The sequence below is a fragment of the Trichechus manatus genome, unplaced genomic scaffold (genome assembly GCF_000243295.1).
Source record: "Trichechus manatus latirostris isolate Lorelei unplaced genomic scaffold, TriManLat1.0 scaffold00009, whole genome shotgun sequence".
NCBI lineage: Eukaryota > Metazoa > Chordata > Mammalia > Sirenia > Trichechidae > Trichechus > Trichechus manatus.
In genome coordinates, this window is record NW_004443945.1 from 18,205,121 (window position 1) to 18,227,162 (window position 22,042).

At 38.7% G+C, this 22,042-nt stretch overlaps 1 protein-coding gene across 1 annotated transcript in view; it reads left to right on the plus strand.

Moving 5' to 3' along the window:
- RGS22 (regulator of G protein signaling 22) overlaps nt 1–22,042 on the plus strand; it is a 155,862-nt gene that overhangs the window by 66,581 nt on the left and 67,239 nt on the right. Inside the window, exons 10-12 of the mRNA XM_023726043.1 lie at nt 16,653–16,764; nt 18,222–18,347; nt 19,178–19,279. Coding sequence (XP_023581811.1) covers nt 16,653–16,764; nt 18,222–18,347; nt 19,178–19,279 — 340 coding nt within the window. The remainder of the gene's footprint in view (nt 1–16,652; nt 16,765–18,221; nt 18,348–19,177; nt 19,280–22,042) is intronic.

Here is a 22,042-nt window from a genome sequence, read left to right on the forward strand (position 1 = left end):
TTTAAAGAATTTAAAAATTAAATAGAAATGGAAAAGTTAAAGTTGATTTTTTTAATGTGAGTTCTTATATTTCAGTGATTTGTATTAGAGGCTTATGTTTCCTATGCATGCTTTAAATTAGGTTAGACCTCCAGAGTAGTGATTTTAAAAGAAGTGGTACCTGTCATCTGCAGCCTCTGATTTCCAGCCTCAAAGACTGTAGAATCTTTGAGCTCTACAATAAAAAAAACTTCTCTAAGAAGATACCCCTCCATTTCTTATTTGATTCTATTCAGTGTTTCTCAAACTTGAGAACTCAAAAGACTCAAGAATATTGTCATTGTTTAATACAGTGTATTATTTTATTCATTTAGGTTTGCCCACATATTTACCCTTTTCATTGTTCTTTATTTCAACTGGGATTATTTTCCTTCAGCCTGAAGAATATCCTTTGCTATTAACTTTGGTGTGGGTCTGCTTTTGAATAGTTCTTTGTTTAATAACTTATCAGTTCACCTTCATTCTTTTCTTACTGAGAAAAAAATTCATGTAACATAAGAGTCACCATTTTAACTATTTTAAAGTGTACAGTTCAGTACTTTTTAGTATATTCACAAAGTTGTGCAACCTTCTCTGTTATCTAATTCTAGGATATTTTCATCACTCCAAAAAAGAAACCTCATACCCATTAGCAATCACTCCGTATTTCTCAGCCTCTAGCAACCACTAATCTACTTTCTGTTTCTATACATTTGTGTATTCTGGATATTTCATAAACATAATCATACAATATGTGGCCTTTTGTGTCTGGCTTCTTTCACTTAGCATAATGTTTTCAGAGTTGATCCATATTGTATTTGAGTTCATTCTTAAATGATATTTTTTGCAGGGTATATAATTAAAGATTGGTAACTTTTTTTTTGTCACTTCGAATGTATCATTCTGTTCTAGCTTTCATTGTAATGGTTGAGATATTACCTGTCAGGCTAATTGTTTTTCTTTTGAAGATAATATGTCTTTTTCTATAGCTGCTTTAAAAGTATCTTTGCATTTCATTTTTTGTAGTTTTACTCTGATATATTTAGATGTGGGTTTCATTTTATTAATCCATTTGAGGTTATTACATCTGTGGCTTTGATGTGTTTCATTGGTTTTGGAAATTCTCAGCTATTATCTCTTCAATATTGTTTCTACCCCAATTTTTCTCTTCTCTCATTCTCAGTCTCCAATTAAATGTATGTTAGACCTTCTCAATTTATCCTCTAATACCCTGTCTTCTGTATTCTGTCATTTGTTTCTTCATGCTTTATTCTGGGTATTTTCATTTGATTTATCTTCCAGTTCACTGTTTCTCTCTTCAGCTATATCTCATCTACTGTTAATTTTCTCCATTTAATTCGCAATTTCAGTTGTTGCATTTTTTTCTTTTCTAGAATTTTGTTTTGATTCCTTTTCAGATTTGTTATGTCATATTTTATAGTGTGTAGTTCTCTGCTAAAATTCTCAGTCTTTTATTTTATCACCTTGATCATAGTTGTTTAAAGTCTGTGTCTGACATTTTCTATATCTGGAGCTCCTATGATTCTTTCCATTGTTCTGTTTTTGTTCTTGTTGTCTGTCGGCTCTTATGTCTGATTTTCTTTATTTTATGTGAGATCTTACATTCGAATCATTGTTTGTAGTATTTATTTGAGGCTTAGGTTGACATTATCTTTTTCCAGAAGATATTTTCCCCCCTCTGGTTTTGCTAGACAACTCAAGCACTAGTAATCTAGAATAATATTAATCCACTTCCAGGGCTTTTTGTGTGCCAGCTAAATGACTCAAAGTTATGCTATAGTGTTTTCAAAGATTTGTTTACTTCCAGTATGCCTTTAATACTAGTGTACATCCCTTGGGGGCCCTAACTGAAAGTTTGGAAATTTACCAGGGCCATTGACTCTGTAAACATGCTTCACAGTTTACTAGATGCTCTTCAATATCAGCAAACACCCAGAAAGCAGCTTCAAATGCTGCAGTCACCTCTGTGAAATTTTGTCCTCTGGATTTTGACCTAATAATTCTTGAGTACATTATTAGCACTCAGATGTCTTCAAGCAGATTAAAAATATTTTTTTAAGTTTATCTGGTTGTTCTCAATGGGATATTTGGTCCAAATTACTCTGTCTGCCATTTCCGAAAGTAGCAGTAATTGAGCTTTTATAAGGTGGACACTTTGCTTGCATTATATCAGTTAATTCTTACTCTATCCTCGTTAAGAAGGCATTATCCTCATTTTTCAGGTGATAAAAGAAATGAAAAGATATGTAGGCATGAGGCAAGAGAAAAATTGAGTTTTGAAAAGTATATATCGTTTGATACGGCTAAAGTATAGGGTATTGCAGGGAAAAGGCAAGAGATAGGCTGAAAAGATAAACAGGGTTCACATTATGAAATTTCTTATTTGTCACGGTAAGGTTTTTTTTCCCCTCATAAGATTTTATTATGTTTTCGGTGAAAGTTTACACAACAGATTAGGTTCCCATTCAACAATTTCTGCACACATTGTTCAGTGACATTGGTTACATTCTTCACGGTGTGTGAACATTCTCATTATTTTTGTTTTGGTTGTTCCATTTCCAGTAATCTCATTTCCCTGCCCCTTTACCTTCTCATTTTTAAAAAAAAGTAATTATTGACCTTTTGGTTTCATATAGATAATTTTTTAAAGAAGTGTGCTACTCATGGGTGATAGTCTTTATTTTGTACGACAGTCTGTTATATAGCTTAAAAGGGGACCTCATGAGATAGTTTCTGTTCAAGATTTAAAGAGTATCTGGACAATAGTCTTGGGGAGTCCTCTAGTCTCAACTGGTCCAGTAATTCTGGACTTTTTAAGAATTTGAGTTCTGTTCCAAAATTTTCTCCCATTCTATCAGTATTCATCTATTGTGGCCATGATCAGCATGATCAGTAGTGAAAACTGGGCACCACCTAGTACTTCTGGTCTCAGAGTAGATGAGTCCATGGTCTGTGTAGACCACAGTAAGGTTTTTGAATATTATTCTGTATACCTGTGGGGCAGTTCTACTCTGTCATATAGGGTCACTATGAGTCAGAATTGACTCAACAACAATTTTTTTTTTTTTTTTTGTAATTTACTCTGTTGGTAAATATACCATAATTTATTTTTTCTATTGATTCTTGTTCTTACTGTCTTGTCTCCTCTTACATCTAGTTATCTTTCATTTTATACCAAACTTTGTATTTATACTCTATTGATGGACATGGGAATTGTTCCTAACTTTTTTTTATTACAAACAACATTGCAATGGGTATTCTTGTACACTTGATATATTTCACGTATGTTACTGTGTCTGTAGAAGCAGATGACACAACCTTCTTTGCTCAAAATAAAGACAACTGGAAGCACTTACTAATGAAGGTCAAACACTACACAGTCTTTAGTGTGGATTACACCTGCATGTGAAGAAAATGAAAATCTTCACAACTGGACCAATAAACATCATGATAAATGGAGAAAAATTGAAGTATCGGTGATTTTATTCTACTTAGACCAACAATTAATATCCATGGAAGCAACCATCAAGAAATTAAACTACATGTTGTATCGGACAGGTCTGCAAAAGACCTCTTTAAAGTTTTAAAAAGCAAGGATATCACTTTGATGGCTAAGGTGTGCCTTAACCAAGCCAAGGTCTTTTCAATTGCCTTATGGAGCCCTGGTGGTGGAGTGGTTAAGCACTTGGCTGCTAATCAAAAGGTTGGCAGTTTGAATCCACCACGCACTCCTTGGAAACCCTATGGGGGTAGTTCTACTCCGTCCTATAGGGTTGCTAGGAGTTGGAATTGATTCAACAGCAACGGGTTTGGTTTTTTCTTTTTTTTGGTTATATGAATGCGAAAGATGGACAGTGAAAAAAGAAGACAGAAGAAGAATTGATGCATTTGAATTGCGGTGTTGGCAAAGAATTTGAATATTACATGAACTGCCAAGAGAACGAACAAATCAGTCTTAGAAGAAATACAACCAGATGCTCCTTAGAAGCGAGGATGATGAAACTTCAGCTTGCTTACTTTGGACACATCATCAGGAAAGACCAATTGTGAGAAAAGGACATCATGGTTGGTAAAGTGGAGGGTGGGTGAGGATGAGGAAGGAGCTTACTGAGATGGATTGACCCAGTGGCTGAAACAATGGACTCAAACACAGTAATGGTCATGAAAATAGTGCAGGATCTGGCAATGTTTTCTTTATTATATGTAAGGTCATGAGTCGGAGTCGACTCGATGGCAACTAACAACAATAACAAAAGGATAAATTCCTAAAAAGCAAAATTTCTGGGTCAAAGTCCATGTACTTTTAAAATTTTTCCAGATATTGCCAAATAGTCTTTTGTAGAAGTTGTATCAATTTATACTTCCATCAGTATGCATGAAAGTGCCTGTTTATCACATTATTGCCAATACAGTAGTATATGTTCAAGCTTTACCTTTGCTAGTCAGATAGGTTTTTAAAATGGTATTTTACAATTTCGATCAAATAGAACTTTTTTTTAACGTTTAAGAACTATTTTTATATTACTTCCTTTGAACTGGCTGTTGTTAGAAGGAGGAAAAGCAAAGATGGAGGAGGTAGATAATGGAGGAAGCAGTTTGGGGCACTGCCGAGATGAATGCTCTAGTGTTTAGTACAGTTTCTGTGTTTGATTAATATTTGTTGAATTAATGAATGTGGAGCCTATTGAGGGATCTAGGAGGGATGAAATAAAACTACGTTGGGTTCCAATTTCTCCACATCCTTGCCAACATGAATTTTATGTTATATGAATTATATCTCAATGAAAAAAAATTGCAGAAAAACCTACATTGGAATATACATGTCAAAAACAGCTAAAATACAAGTCTGGAGCCCGGAGAAAGATCAGCTATGAAGAAAAATATTTGGAAGCATTATACTTTAGGGAGTAGTTGAAGCTGTGGGCAGGGATTAAATGATCTTGAGAGAGAAAGAGTAGTATAAAATGAGTAGTATTGAGTAAGAAGTAAATATTAGGATTTACAATAAAGGAAGAGAATAAGGAGCCAGAAAAGAAAGCCAAGAAGGAATAATCTGAGAGATTGGAGATGTATATATAGGAAAGAGTGCTGTCATGAAAGCCAAAGGAAGAGAGAATTTCGAGAGAATATTTAATGGTGCAAAGTAGTCAAGATAGTGATTATAAGTGTTCTTTATATTTGTCAATGACTAGGTTATTGATAAGGTTATAAAGACAGATTTCAAGAGTCAGAAGCCAGATGACAGTAGCTGAAAGAATACATTGAAGGTGAAGAGGAACTAATTAGTATAGACTGCTCTTTTAGCTTTTTGTTTTGAGGTGATTGTAGATTCACATGTAATTGTAAGAAATAATACAGAGAGACTTCATGTATCCTTCATCTAGTATCCCCCAATGGTAATACCTTGCATAATTATAGTATAGTATCACAACTGGGAAATTGACATTTATATATAGTCCATCCTACCTTTCTCAGATTTCACTGGTTTTACATGAACTCATATCTGCATGTGTGTGTGTGTGTGTGTGTTTAGTTCTATGCAGTTTTATCACAAGTGCACTTCCATGTGACTACCACCAGTTAAGATACAGAAAAGTTTCATAATAAGCATCTCTCATGCTACCATTTTATAGCCACAGCTACCCTTTCCCCTTGCCTAACCCTTGTTCAACCACTAATTTGTTCTCCATCTCTATAATTTTGTCATTTCAAGAATGCTGTATTAATGGAACTGTGTAGTATGCAACCATTTGAGATTGGCCTCTTTTTTCATTCTGCATAGTTCTCTTGAGGTAATTTGTTCCTTTTTATTGCCGAGTAGTACTCCATAGACTACTCTTTTAAAAAATGGATATGAAGATTTGCAGTGAGCTGGAATAATAGTTAAAAGTCACTGAGGTTAGGGGAAAGTATTTTTATGAAAGTTATTCCTAAGTATTTTATTCTTTTTGATGCTGCTGTGAATGGAAATGTTTTCTTAATTTCATTTTTGGATTATTCATTGCTAGCATATAAAAATACAATTGATTTTTATATGTTTATTTTGTATCCTCGTCTTCTTCTTTTTTTTTTTGGAAGAGTTTGGGAAGTACTGGTATTAATTCTTCTTTTAACTATTTGGTAGAATTCACCGATGAAGCCGTCTGGATCCAGACCTTTCTTTGTGGGAAGTTTTTTTAATTATTGAATCTCTTTTCTTGTTATAGGTCTATTCAGCTTCTGGTTCTTTTTGAGTCAGTTTTGGTAATTTGTGTCTTTCTAGGAATTTGTTTATTTCATCTAAATTATCTCCTTTTTTTGGCATACAGTTGTTCACAGTATTTTTTATAATCCTTTTAATATCTTTAGGGTTGGCAATATGTCTCTTTTATCCCTAATTTAAGTAGTTTTAGTCTTCTTTCTGGAGCCTTGATGGCACAGTGGTTAAGAGCTTGGCTGCTAACCAACGGTTGGCAGTTCGAATCCACCAGCTGCTCCTTGGAAACGCTATGGGGCAGTCCTACTCTGTCCTGTACAGTAGGATGAGTCGAAATCGACTCAACGGCAGTGGGTTTAGATTTTTTTTTAGCCTTCTTTCTCTTTTTCTTGGTCAGTTTAGCTAAAGGTTTGTCAATTTTGTTGATCTTTCCAAAGAACCAACTTTTGGTTTCATTAATTTTCTCTGTTGTTCTATTTCTGTTTCATTTACTTCTTTTTTTTTCTTAATCTGTAATGCATTATTTATTGCGACTGCAGTTAGTCAAAGAGGAAATCTTTTTTTTTCTTTTTTTTTAATTGATGTAGTTAAATAAAGTTTACATTTCAAGTTAAGTCTCCCATACAGAATTTTTTTTTTTAACATACCTTGTTATGAGACCCCAACCACTCACCCATTCTGCGACAGCATGCTCCCCCCCTCCGCCCCTGGTTCCCCATGAACATTCAACCAGCTCCTTACTCTCTCTGCCTTCCCCTCTAACCTCTGGACAGAAGCCGCACCTTTGGTCTCATATCTACTTGTCTAAGAGGCACATTCTTCACGAGTATCACTTTATGTCCCACAGTCCAGTCCAATCCCTGTCTGAAGAGTTGGCCTCGGAAATTGTTTTAGTTCTGGGGTGATAGAGAGACCAGGGGCCGTGCTTTCTGGGGCGCCTCCAGTCTTAGTCAGACCATTAAGTCTGGTCTTCTTACTAGAATTTGAGTTCTGCATCCCTTCGTTCTACTGCTCCATCAGGGACCCTCTGTTGTGTTCCCTGTCAGGACATTCATTGGTGGTAGCCAGGTACCATCTAGTTCTTCTGGTCTCAGGCTGATGAAGTCTCTGGTTTATGTTGCCCATTCTGTCTCTTGGGTATTTCATTTATTTCTGCTCCGATCCTTATCATTTCCTTCCACTAGCTTTAGGTTTCGTTGTTTTTTTTTTTAAATTCTTAAGATGGAAGTTTAGGTTACTGAATTGAGAGCTTTTCCTTTTCTTATATAGGTGTTTACAGCTCTAAATGTCTCCTAAACGCTGCTTTAGCTGTATCCTATACATTTTAGCACGTTGTATTTTAATTTTCGTTGGGAAGGATATTTTTAAAGTGGAGGAAACTTGAGCCCATTGATATGCTTAGGGTAGGATCCAGTGGAAAGGGAGAAGTTGAAGATACAAGAGAGAGAAAGAAGGACATTTTCAAAGGAGGCTAGATAGAAGGGCTCAAGAGCCAAGAGAAAGAAATTAACCTTGGACAGGAGATGAAATGAGACAAGATGAAAAAAAGTAAGGATGAATGTAGGTGGATGTTTGTTGGTAGAACATTTATTAATGTTTTCAGGTGTAAGTAACAGACAACCTAACTAACAAATCAGGTTTATTTTTCTTACGTAACAAGAAATCTGAGGGTAGGCAACTGCCAATATTGGTTCAATTGATCAGAAGTATTAGAGTCTGAATCTTTGTGATGCTCATGGCCATTCCCTCATAGTGAGTGATGTTGTGGCTCCAGGAGTCTGGCTTTCAAGACAGAAGGAAGGGGAATGGCCAATTTCCATTAATCCTCTCCCCTTTTTCATGAAAGAAAGCTTTCTTAGAAGTTCCCAGCAGACTTCCTTTTTTATCTCATTAGCCACACTGTGTCACATGACTATCCTTCCATACAAGCGAGTGTTGAAAGTAAATATTTAGCTTTTCCAGAATCACAGTGGTGCTAGGTACAAGAGTATGTCATTGGAACGGGTGTTGGGTTAGCCAACCAATCAACATTGTCTGCTACATGGTAGACTGGAAACTGAAGTATGTACCTAAATTTTATGTGAGGAGAAACTGCAAATTAATCTGCTGGTAGATTAGTGTGATGGTTAAGATTGTGTGTCAGCTTGCCTGGGCCATGATTCTCAGTATTTTAATGTGATCACTACCATGATTGAATATACTGTGAGTACCAATCAGATGAAAGGGAGTCTCCTTGGGGGTGTGGCCCGCATCTGAATATAAGCAGACTTCCTGGCTTTTTGCTCTCTCTGGATCCTGCGGCTGCCTCCTGTTATCTCATCTCCAGTTCTTGGGACTTGAGCTGTCAGCTTATCTGCCGAACTTGGGATTCATTGATCTGCACAGCCTGTGAGTGGAAGCCCTGCTCTCGGACCTGCTGATCTTGGGCTTGCTAGCTTCTGCAGCTGTGTGACTTGGGAGAGGCCTCTACCCTGATCTGCAGACATGGGACCCTCTAGCCGCTACAATTGCGTGAGCTGTTTCCTTGATCTAAATCTCTCTATATATATATTTATACACTACTGGTTTTGCTTCTCTAGAGAACCCAGCCTAAGACATTTGGTACCAGGAGTGGTTCTAGAGAAACAAAACTGTAAGGATGAGTTTTCTAAATTGGTTCTCAAGTCTGGTTAGTCTTAAAGATGTTGATGACTCTGCTTCCGGCAGTAAAGAGGTCACTGCTAGTCCATGGAGCAAGGTGGTGATACAAATAAGCAAAATACCACCGGTAGATCAGGCATTGATGAAAGGCGAGGCTCAGGGTGAACACATGTGTGATATCTTTCTACAGCTGTGTCAGAATGAGAAGTATAAGGAAGCTGGTTGGTTTGTCCTACTTTTGCTAGACAAACTGGTGAAGGAAAGAGATGCGCTTAGGGCTTCAGAGTCAAGGCTCAAGTGCTGCATACATGACCTCAAGGCTTCCACTTGTGCTTTGAAAGAAAGCCTTATTTCTTGTAGTAAAAGAGCTGAAATTGCTGAAAACCAAACCCAGAGTCTTATTGTATGAGTGGCTAATTACAAAGTGAGCTCAATTGCAAACCTCCAGAGGTGTCTAAAGTTAAAGTAAGGGCATTGATTGGGAAGAGATGGGATCCTGAGACTTGGGATGGGGACATATGGGCAGATAATCGGGAAGCTGGGGACACTGAACCTGTAAATTCCATTGAATCACTCCTGCCAGCAGAACTAGTCCCATCTGAAGAGATTACTTCATGCTTGTCTGCTAAACCACCCTGCCCAGAAAAACCATTAGCCCCTCCACGCTCGTCTAATGAGATTAGCCCTAGCCCAGCTGTCTCTAAAGAGTACTTGCTTGAGTCATTGCCTGGAACATCGCCTGAGATAGATGCTGTATGAGATAATGCTGAATGTTCTCAAAACAATTCCATACTACTGATTCTAGCTTCTAGACCTATAATTAAGCTTAAGTCCCAGCGATCCCCAAAAGGTGAAGTACAAAGTGTGACCCAGGAGGAGGTATGCTACACTCCAAAAGAACTACTTGACTTTTCTAATATGTGCAAACAGAAACGTGGGGAATATGTGCGGGAATGGCTATTAAGGGTGTGGGATAATGGTGCAAGGAACATAAAGATGGATCAGTCTGAGTTTATTGATATGGGTCCACTAAGCCCAGATTGTTCATTCAATGTTTCAGCTAGAGAAGTTAGGAAAAGATCTAATAGTTTATTTGGTTGGGTTGCTGAAGCATAGATTACGAGGGTGCCGACACTAAATCGAGTTGAAGTACCAGACCTGCCTTGGTATACTATAGAAGAAGCTATCCAAAGGCTTAGGGGAATTGGCATGCTAGAGTGGATTTATCAAATTAGACCCACAGACTCACACATGGAGTGTCCAGAGGACACACATTTTACCACAACTGTGAGGAACAAATTTGTGAAGGGAGCTCCAGTATCCTTGAAGACTGCTGTGATTGCCATCTTATGTAAGTCAGATTTGACAGTGGGAACTGCCCTAACTGAATTAAGACACCTAACTACAATGGGGCTGATTGGACCCTGTGGTAGTAGGGGCCAAGTGGCTGCACTCAATTGACAAAGACAAGGTGGGCATGGTTACAGTAATGGACAGAGGAGTCAAAGCAGTAATCAGAATAGTCTGACTTGTATGAATTTATGGCCTTGGCTGCTTAGTCATGGTGTTCCTAGGAGTGAAATAGATAGGAAATCTACTAAAGATTTATTTAATCTATACAAAAGGATGAATTCTAGGTCAGGTGAACAGCAGTCTAACTCGAATCGCCAGAATAGAGTCACGGTCCCTCAATCAATCCCCAGATTTGAGCGAGTTTAAAGACCCACAACCCCTTGAATGAAGGGGAGGCTGGGTCCCCTTGAGGAAAGACTCCAATTCACTACCAAAAATTTTTACTGTTGATCTTTCTCCCAGCCTTCCCCAAAGGGATCTAAGGCCTTTTACGAGAGTGACTGTTCATTGGGGAAAAGGAAATAATCAGACTTTTCGGGGATTACTGGATACTGGCTCTGAGCTGACACTAATTCCAGGAGACCCAAAACGTCACTGTGGACCACCAGTCAGAGTGGGGGCATATGGAGGTCAGGTTATTAACGGAGTCTTGGCTCATGTCCATCTCACAGTAGGTCCAGTGGGTCCCTGAACCCATCCCGTAGTGATTTCCCCAGTTCCAGAATGCATAATTGGACTAGATATACTCAGCAACTGTCAGAACCCCACATTGGATCCCTGACAAACAGAGTAAGGGCTGTTATGGTAGGAAAAGCCAAGTGGAAGCCATTAGAACTGCCCCTACGTAGGAAAATAGTAAACCAAAAGCAATATCGCATTCCTGGAGGGATTGCAGAGATTACTGCCACCATCAAGGACTTGAAGGATGCAGGGGTGGTGACTCCCACCACATCCCCATTCAAGTCGCCTATTTGGCCTGTGTAAAAAACAGATGGATCTTGGAGAATGACAGTAGATTATCGAAAACTTAACCAGGTGGTGACTCCAGTTGCTGTTCCAGATGTAGTTTCACTGCTTGAGCAAATTAATACATCTCCTGGTACCTGGTATGCAGCTGTTGATCTGGCTAATGCCTTTTTCTCCATATGTGTTTCAAAGGACCACCAGAAGCAGTTTGCCTTCAGCTGGCAAGGCCAACAATACACCTTCACTTGCCTACCTCAGGGCTACATTAACTCTTCAGCCCTATGTCATAATTTAGTCCGCAGGGACCTTGATCGCCTTTCCCTTCCACAAGACGTCGTCACACTGGTCCATTACATTGATGACATTATGCTGATTGGACCTAGTAAGGAAGAAGTGTCACTGACTCTGGACTTATTGGTAAAACATTTGTGTGCTAGAGGGTGGGAGATTAATTCCACAAAAATTCAGGCATCTTCCACTTGCATGAAATTTCTAGGGGTCCAGTGGTGTGGGGCATGTTGAGACATTGCTTCTAAAGTGAAGGATAAGTTATTGCATCTTGCTGCTCCCACAACTAAAAGGGGGCACGACATCTAGTGGGCCTCTTTGGATTTTGGAGGCAACATATTCCTCATTTGGGTGTGCTACTCCTGCCTGTTTACCAAGTGACTCAAAAAGCTGGTAGTTTTGAGTGGGGACCAGAACAAGAGAAGGCTCTGCAACAGGTTCAGGCTGCTGTGCAAGCTGCTCTGCCACTTGGACCATATGATCCAGCTGATCCAATGGTGCTTGAAGTGTCAGTGGCAGATAGAGATGCTGTTTGGAGTCTCTGGCAGGCCCCTATCAGTGAATCAGCACAGACCCTAAGGATTTTGGAGTAAAGCTCTGCCATCATCTGCAGATAACTACTCTCCTTTTGAGAAACAACTTTTGGCTTGTTACTGGGCCTTAGTAGAGACTGAATGCTTAACCATGGGACACCAAGTCACCTCGAGACCTGAGCTGCCCATCATGAACTGGGTGTAGTCTGACCCACAGAACCATAAAGTTGGGCTTGCACAGCAGCACTCCATCATTAAATGGAAATGGTATATTCAAGATCGGGCCGGAGCAGGACCTGAAGGCATAAGTAAGTTGCATGAGAAAGTGGCCCGAATGCCCATGGTCTCCACTCCTGTCACATTACCTTCCATCTCCCAGTCTGCACCTATGACCTCATAGGGAGTTCCTTATGATCAGTTGACTGAAGAAGAGAAAATTCGTCCCTGGTTTACAGATGGTTCTGCGTGATATGCAGGCGCCACTCAAAAGTGGACTGCATCAGCACTACAGCCCCTTTCTGAGACCTCCCTGAAGGACAGTGGTGAAGGGAAATCCTCTCAATGGGCAGAACTTTGAGCAGTGCACCTGGTTGTTCACTTTGCTTGGAAGGAGAAATGGCCAGATGTGCAATTATATACTGATTCATGGACTGTGGCCAGTGGTTTGGCTGGATGGTCAGGGACTTGGAAGGAACATGATTGGAAAACTGGAGACAGGGATTTATGGGGAAGAGGTATGTAGATAGACCTCTCCGAATGGGCCAAAGAAGTGAAGATGTTTGTGACACATGTGAATGCTCACCAAAGGGTGACCTCAGGCAAGGAGGATTTTAACAATCAAGTGGATAGGATGACACGTTCTGTGGAAACCAGTCATCATCTTTCCCCAGCTACTCCTGTCATTGCTCAATGGGCTTATGAACAAAGTGGCCATGGTGGCAGGGATGGAGGTTATAAATGGGCCCAGCAGCATGGACTTCCACTCACCAAAGCTGACTTGGCCACAGCCACTGCTGAGTGGCTAATCTGCCAGCAGCAGGGACCAACACTGAGTCCCCAATATGGCACCATCCCTTGAGGTGATCAGCCAGCAACCTCGTGGCAAATTGATTACATTGGACCAGTTCCATCATGGAAAGGGTAGTGTTTTGTCCTTACTGGAATAGACACTTACTCTGGATATGGGTTTGCCTTCCCTGCATGCAATGCTTCTGCCAAAACTACCACCCGTGGACTTACAGAATGCCTTATCCACCGTCATGGTATCCCAAACAGCATCGCCTCAGATCAAGGGACTCACTTCACAGCAAATGAAGTGCGGCAGTGGGCCCATGCTCATGGAATTCACTTGTCTTACTGTGTTCCCCATCATCCTGAAGCAGCTGGCTTGATAGAACAATGGAATGACCTTCTAAGGACACAGTTACGGCACCAGCTAGGTGGCAGTACCTTGCAGGGTTGGGACAGTGTTATCCAGGAGGCTGTATATTCTTTAAACCAGCGTCCAATATATGGTGCTGTTTCTCCCATAACCAGGATTCACGGGTCCAGGAATCAAGGGTTGGAAATGGGGGTGACACCACTTACTATTACCCCTAGTGACCCAATTGCAAGATTTTTGCTTCCTGTCCCCTCGACGTTATGCTCTGCAGGCCTAGAGGTCTTAGTTCCAAAGGGAGGAATACTCCCACCTGGAGACACATTACTGATTCCATTGAACTGGAATGCCACATGGCCACTTTGGGCTCCTTATGCCTCTGGATCAAAAGGCAAAGAAGGGAGTTACCATACTAGCTGGTGTGATTGATCCTGATTACCAAGAGGAAATCGGATTGATATTACATAATGGAGGTAAAGAAGAGTATGTCTGGAATGCAGGAGATTCCTCAGGGCATCTCTTAGTACTGCCATGCCCTGTGATTAAAGTTGATGGAAAACTACAGCAGCCTAATTCCGACATGACTACTAATGACCCAGACCCTTCAGGAATGAAGGTTTGGGTCACCCTACGAGGCGAAGAACCACAACCAGCCGAGGCGCTTGCTGAGGGCAAAGGGAATACAGAGTGGGTGGTGAAAGAAGGTAGTTCTAAATACCAGTTACAGCCAAGTGACCAGTTGCAGAAACAGAGATTGTAATTGTTATGAGTATTTCTTCTTTGTATGTGTACATCAAATATTTTTGTTTCCTTTACTTATAAAATATAAGCTGTAAACGGGGCTAGTGAGTTTTCGATTGTACGCGTATTAGCTATATCATGTTAGGCGCGAGTATGACTTTCTAATTGTCTTTATTCAGAGATTATGTATGGTTTAAGGAGATGTGTACATGTGCCAAGTTGACAAGGGGTAGACTGTGATGGTTAAGATTGTGTGTCAGCTTGGCTGGGCCAGGATTCTCAGTGTTTTAATGTGATCACTCCCATGATTGAATATACTGTGAGTAGCCAGTCAGATGAAAGGGAGTCTCCTTAGGGGTGTGGCCCACATCTGAATATAAGCAGATGTTCTGGCTTTTTGCTGTCTCTAGATCCTACAGCTGCCTCCTGTCATCTCATCTCCAGTTCTTTGGACTTGAGCTGTCAGCTTATCTGCCGAACTTGGGATTTGTCGATCTGCACAGCCTGTGAGCAGAAGCCCTGCTCTCCGACCTCCAATCTTGGACTTGCCAGCTTCTGCGGCATTGTGACTTGGGAGAGGCCTCTACCCTGATCCACAGACTTCGGACGTTCTAGCCTCTACAGTTGTGTGAGCTGTTTCCTTGATACAAATCTTTCTATATATATATACTTATACACTTTACTGGTTTTGCTTCTCTAGAGAACCCAGCCTAAGACAATTGAGCTAGAAGTGGATTGGCGAGGTAGATCAAGCGTGTTATAGGGAGCTTGAAAAGAAGGTTTAGAGTAATTGCAGTGAGACATGGGAAAGGAACTGAATACAAAAATATAAAAAGATAATGTCCAAAATCATTAGTCTAACACCAAAGTTTTCCATTATCTTACCCCAAGCTATCTTATTCAGATCCCTATGAATTTCACTTAGTGTGAGGATTAAGTATGATAATATGAATTATTTTTAGCACAGTGTTTGCTATGTACAAAAATCCTCACAATTGGACCAATAAACAACATCATGATAAATGGAGAAAAGATTGAACTTGTCAAGGATTTCATTTTACTTGGATCCACAATCAACACTCATGGAAGCAGCAGTCAAGAAATCAAACGATGCATTGTTTTGGGCAAATCTGCAAAAGACCTCTTTAAAGTGTTGAAAAGAAAAGGTGTCATCTTGAAGACTAAGGTGTGTCTGACCCAAGCCATGGTGTTTTCAGTCATCTCATATGCATGTGAAAGCCGGAGAGTGAATAAGGAAAACCAAAGAAGAATTAACACCTTTGAATTGTGGTGTTGTCGAAGAATATTGAATATACCATGGACTGCCTGAAGAACAAAAAAATCTGTCTTGGAAGAAGTACATCCAGAATGCTCTTTAGAAGCAAGGATGGTGAGACTACTTCTCACATACTTTGGACATTATCAGGAGGGATCAGTCCCTGGAGGACATCATGCTTGGTAAAGTAGAGGGTCAGCGAAAAAGGAAGACCGTCAACGAGATGGATTGACACACTGGCTGCAACAATGGGCTCAAGCATAACAATTATTTTGAGGATGGCGGAGGACCAGGCAGTGTTTTGTTCTGTTGTACATAGGATTGCTGTAAGTCAGAGCTGACTCGATGGCACCTAACAACAACAACATATGTTGTTGTTAGTTGTGGTCGAGTCGATTCCAACTCATGGTGACGCCATGTGTGCAGAGTAAAACTACTCCATAGGGTTTTCAAGACTGTGACCTTTCAGAAGCAGATCTTCACACCTGTCTTTGAAAGCACCTCTGGGTGGGTTCAAACCACCAACCTTTTGGCTAGTAGTTGAGCGCTTAATCATTTGCACCACCCGGGGACTCATGTAGTATAGAGTATACACCTGTTAGTTTCCTCTTGCCCTAAGCAAATTGCCTAACTTATGTCTTTTAAACAAGGCTTTCTCTACCTATCTTACTCATTCCTGTTTTCCCCATCTAAAGAACCACTTTCTCCCCCATAGATAGTTATTTATACAGAATAAATCTACTCATTTTTTCAGGGTCAGGAACAATCTCATTTCTTTAATTACTCATAAAGCTTGAAGGGACTTCTCATTCCTACATTCTCATAGTATTTATCTGTTCCAGTAATTGCTATCTGTAATATGCTCTCTAGAACTCCTTCAGCTAGTTGTCTTTCAGTATAAGTGTACCATGTTGTCTCATCTGCCTTCTTGAGGCCTGGAACTGATTCTTCAACTTTTTTTTTTTTTCTGATTATCTCACAGTGCTCAGAAGCATACCAAAGATTTGATGCCATGTATTCCAAGCCCAAGCCTGTTGCCATTGAGTCAATTCCGACTCATAGCAACCCTATGGCCAGAGTAGAACTACCCAATAGAGTTTCCAAGGAGCAGCTGGGGGATTTGAGCTGTTGACCTTTTGGTTAGCAGCCTGAGCTCTTAACCGCTGTGCCACTAGGGCTCCATGTATACCAAAGTTGCTCAAAATATATTTGTTGATCCATTGATTCTCATCTCTAATTTAGGTCAAGGTGCATGTCAAGCAGCAAAATTATTCATTTAACATCTTTTACTGACATTTCTGAATGCCTGAAACCCCAGCTGGAAAGAAACTATACTTACACAGAAGAAGCTAACGTACGTATTTTGAACACTGGCTAACCTGATTCCTCATTTAACTAATTGTCTTCTGATTTTAGAGAATTTTTCTTGATTTACCGTAATTTTTTTTTCTTTACTAAGGAACAAAATTTATTTTTTCCTTGAGAAAGGATTTTTATGCAAAAATTTCCACGTGTTTCCTTTTGTGGTACCATATTCTTATACGCTCTATTGATTACTGTTTTCAGAAACAACCGTTCTGATTTTGGTATGATGACACTTCAGACACAAAATAAGACCCTCTGACTTTTTTTTTAATTAAATTTTTAACAATTTGATGTTACGTTTTAGAAGTTTAGAATTTTTAAAAGATGGGGCATTTCCAGAGCATGGCTACCCTTATAAGGTGGATTTAATGCACCCATTCTAGATAAAAATGTCACATTCCTAAAGGATTATACTTTAGGTAGAAACCCCAACCCAGATACAGTCTGAGCACTTAGGTATAACTTTGTATAACTATTCATTTTATTCTAAGCACACAACTCTCTTTTTCTCTCAGTTAATGTTTTTTTTTTTTTGTTTTTTGTTTTTTTTACTAAATCCATGCTTTTTTTGTTTTTGTTTTTTTTTTTTGGTTTTTTTTGCAATGCTGCCAGTTAAACATCATAAAAACATTAAATTTTCAACTCAAAATTTGTTTAGCAGGAGAGAGAGGCAGAAAGAAAGAGACTGTGACAGAGAAAGCAAGAACTTTGCTTAGACCCTGAATTATTCATGCCACAGTTATCTTAAGATTATAAAGAAGTTGTCTGAGTTTCAGTAAAGAGTTCATGTTAATAGCAGATACCCTTTCTGAAGGGTATTCTGAAGTCTCTCTTGGGCTCGAAGAAAGAGCCAGCAATTCTGTTTTTCAAGAATGGTATTAGAGTTGCCAGCATTGTTGGCAGAAAAGCCCCTAAACAGCAAAATTTTATGAGAACTTATACTACCATTTACACTCTACAGGCCATGACCTTGTCGGGTGAGACTGTCCAAAGAGGGGCTACCTAAGGAACGTTAATGAGCAGCACTGAGAGGCCTTGAAGATAGTTCTTTTTATAATCCTCTTGGAACTATAATAGCAGCACCTCAAGGCTAAAAACAGTAAATATGTAGGAAAGAGGCCACCAACAGAGATTTGGAGAACTCTTAAAATGGTATCATTGTGCCTGAAACATGAAAATAATTGAGGGTGGGGAGTCACTTCAACATTAAGTTAGAAGTCAGATTGGTTTATGGAGCCAAGCTGTAGTTGACTCCATAAATGATTCTTATATGACAGTCAGATGCAAACGTACAGCATTAATTACATATATGGTACAAAAAGAAAATAAAATAGTCCAGTGGGGAAATGACAGCCTGGCAGAATTTATGAAACTGTTGTTGTCCAATTCCATAAAAAAAATTACAATGTATCTGAGTGGGTAATGGACTTCTCTTTTGTTATCTAGGTGAAAACCACGTCAGATGTTAGTGCCTTGGGAGGATTTGACATGGAAAATTTGTTGCAGTCTTTGTACGTAGAAAATAGAGCTGGATTCTTCTTTACAAAATTTTGCGAGCGTTCAGGGAACAAGGTAGAAAATAATTATTTTAAAATAAAAATCTAATTTTATAATTTTACTTCAGTGGAAAATAAGAGAGGTTGAAATGTTCTCAGTACTTAATTATTTTTCATGTTAAAATTCTCATCGCCTCTGGTAAGAAATGTCATAGTCACTTAGTATATAGTAAAAATTTAAACCTATCCATTATAATTGTCTTTGGTTTATTTAATAAAATTACAGAGAAAATTAAAATACGGCTAGATAAGGATTGACTTACATTACTAACAATATTTTCATATAACTTTATTTCAATGCACTAAGTTCTTAATTACTATATTTTAAATTCAGAGTTGATTTCTATCAGTCTTTTAATTTTTAATAATTTGAACAATTAGTAATTACATTGGATAGTTGCCAACCTATTTCCAGTATTTTTGTTTTGTGTTTTAAAATCACAAGCATAGTTTTCATTTTGCTCAAATGGGAAGTATTTAACTAGTTCAGTTATCATTGCAGTGTTTGGTTATGGTATGATGCACATTTGCCCATCTATATCAAAATACCTTCAGATTTTGGTGTCATGTCAGAAATATGTGGTTACTCTTAAACTGTTAACTAGAGCACTTACTATTTTCATAACCAATTATGTGAGAGGCAAACATAAAAATAATGTTCTAGAGGCAATACAAATAAATATTTTGTATTATTACCTGTCTGTGACAGAATATTAAAACCATTTTAAATTGAACCTGATTTATGGTAACACCAAGGAGCTAAATAATTATTCATATTTGAAATCAGAGCTTTGTAGATCTTTAATAATTGGGTGATAATAATTTATGTACTTTTTCCATCTGCAGTTGTGGAAGAACAGTGTGTACTTTTGGTTTGACCTACAGGCTTATCATCAGCTTTTCTACCAAGAAACACTTCAGCCTTTTAAAGTATGCAAGCAAGCCCAAGTAAGTAGTAAATAATGTTGGTTTAGTGTGAAGTTCTAAGTACACAGAGAAATGAAAAGTTCTGTCCCACCCCAAACAAGAGAAACCTGGGAGTGCAGGCAAAAAGGCAGCAGTTAAATGTTGCCATGGGTTTACTTTATTTAAATGTCAGCAGAATATTGTTTCATAATCTGCTTTGTGGATTCTCATTTTATCTGTTTTATTTGGTTTGTTTTATTTTCTCTTTGCTGCCAACTACTTGTTCTCCCCAACAAAGGCCATCGTATCTTTTTTCTAATTTATATGTTTTTGGTTTGATTGTGAGCGATTTAAAAGAGAACCCTAGGAGAGGACTTGCAATGAATCACTAAAGTGATTGGGAGCAGGGGCATTGACCAATGATGCTCCCTGAGCTTCCTGCAGAAGTCAGCTGTTGGATATACTTAGGCTATTGACCTGTGTAAAAGCCAGGAAAGGATGTTGACTGATTCTGTGTGGTAATAGGCCACGTAATCTCCTGGGCTTCTGTGCTACACACCATTTAAGACAGATACTCAGTAAAGAACGTTTTAAGACCACCCTGAAGCAAAATAGAAGAGGAAGGAAAAAAAAAAAAGGAACGACAAGGAATAACAGAGGATTCTCTGTAAAGGGAGGCAGAGAGTAGCCTCTTTTTTTGGCCGGGTTAGAGGGGAAAAAAGGGAACAGAATTATGACTAAAGCAGACTTATCTTTTCAGTTTTTTGTTCTTCTGATCTTTTATAGAGAGAGATCTTGAAGCCTCAAAAACTCCTAATAACTTCTGTGTCTGTTGACCATTTAAGTGGTTCTTATAATCTTAAATAACCCCATTCCAGAGAACCTGCCTCTGAACAATGCTGAGAAGACTAGCGTTGTCATTTTATTTATTACATTATAAATCTTATTCAGGACGTCAGAGGGTACTGCTGGATGTTTGTTATTACTTCCACCACTCTAATTCTGGCATTAATAATTATGCTTTGTAAATCAGCTGACAAAGCTTTGTACTTTTTAATATGAGAATAAGGGCTTCAGCTCCTACATAGCCCAGATCTGGCTCCATGAAATCATGAAATTATGCCTCTAATTTGTCTCTGAGACCACACAGTTGGGATGTTCTGCTTGTTAATCCTTTACCTGTAATTTGCTACTTCTCCTCCCTAACCTGTTGCCCCTGTCTGCTAAAATATCATGCTTTATTTTTATTACGTTTTCACTACTACCAAGAGTACTTCTTCAGAAATCTCAGCTGTTCAGTTAAGTGCTCCTTTTGTTAATAATCACAGTATTTCTATGAATTTGTATAAGGAAATTTTGAGTTTGGGAAATTTATTAATTCTTACTAATGGTATTGTTCAACCAGCTATAAATGGCTGTAAGACAGAATACAGTCCATTTTTGATTATTCTGAGATGAATTATTCTGTTTCACACTTATGTAGGCCTATAAGTTTTGGGGCCTACATTGTTTTTTGGGGAGTCAAATGAGGGTGGGAAAGGGAGATATTTGCTTTTTTTTTTGAGATAAAAGCTCAAATCCATATGATTCATTTGACTTGTTTGCTTTTTGCTTCTATGATTATTTTGTTTTATTTTTCGGTTAGAGGAGCAGTTGTCTAAATACGTTTAGGTTTTAATGATCCAGGATCTCTGTGACTCCAGGTACTGGAATTGCTTCTAGTACTATAATCCTATAGATTTATTTCACACAATGAAATGCCATTCATTTCTTTATGATAGAAGTACTGTATGGCTTTCTTCAAGGGTACATTTACAGTGTAGATCTTTATATTGATAATGCCAGTGGCAGAATATAATCAGCTGGCACTGTGTTAAAATTACTGGGAACTTGATTTTATATTGTTTCCATAATCTGCCAAGCTGTATGCTAGGAGACTGAGACTGACAGAAAAGACAGAAAAAACTAACAACAACAACAAAGCTTCGCCCCGTGAAACGTAGAAATAGGCAGACTGGATAAAGGATATGGGGTCAGTAACAGTGATTTAGCATGACCAACTGTAGTCCAAGAGTTTGAGCTACAATCTTCTGTATGCCCTGAAGATTTCACTGCATGGTTTCAAGACAGAACAGTGCTCAGTAGAAACCAACTGAAATGGTCTAGACAAGGACAAAGAGAATCAACACCATACTGCAGAGATAAAGTCTTTGACCCTAGCAACAGGTGGCCAAGGGAACCATGTATCAATATTCAGATTTGGAGTCTAGATTGCTGCCACAGATAGTCCTACAGCTTTTTTGATATTACATACTTGCTTTGGTGATAGAGCAGTACAATAAAATGAAGCAGACCTGAGTACCCCAGTTTTTGTATCTTCTTCCATCTTTGTAGAAATCTTTCAAACAAATTGTTTCCCAACAACAACTATGCATTTAGAATTTACCACTCTCCTTCATGCCCACAGCATACACATTGACTTTTTTTAAAAATACTAAATATGATATATACATGTATATACTGATACATAAGAAGCCCTGATGGCACAGTTGTTAAAGCGCTTGGCTGCTAACTGAAAGGTAGGCAGCTAGAACCCACCAGCCACTCTGCGGGAGAAAGATGTGGCAGTCTGCTTCCATAAAGATTACAGCCTTGGAAAACCTATGGGACAGTTCTACTCTGTCCTATAGGGTCGCTATGAGTCGGAATAAACTTGATGGCAATGGGTTTTGGTTTGGTTATACTGATACATATTCTATGTTTTTAATTATGCATTAGGTGAAAGTTTACAGAGCAAAATAGATT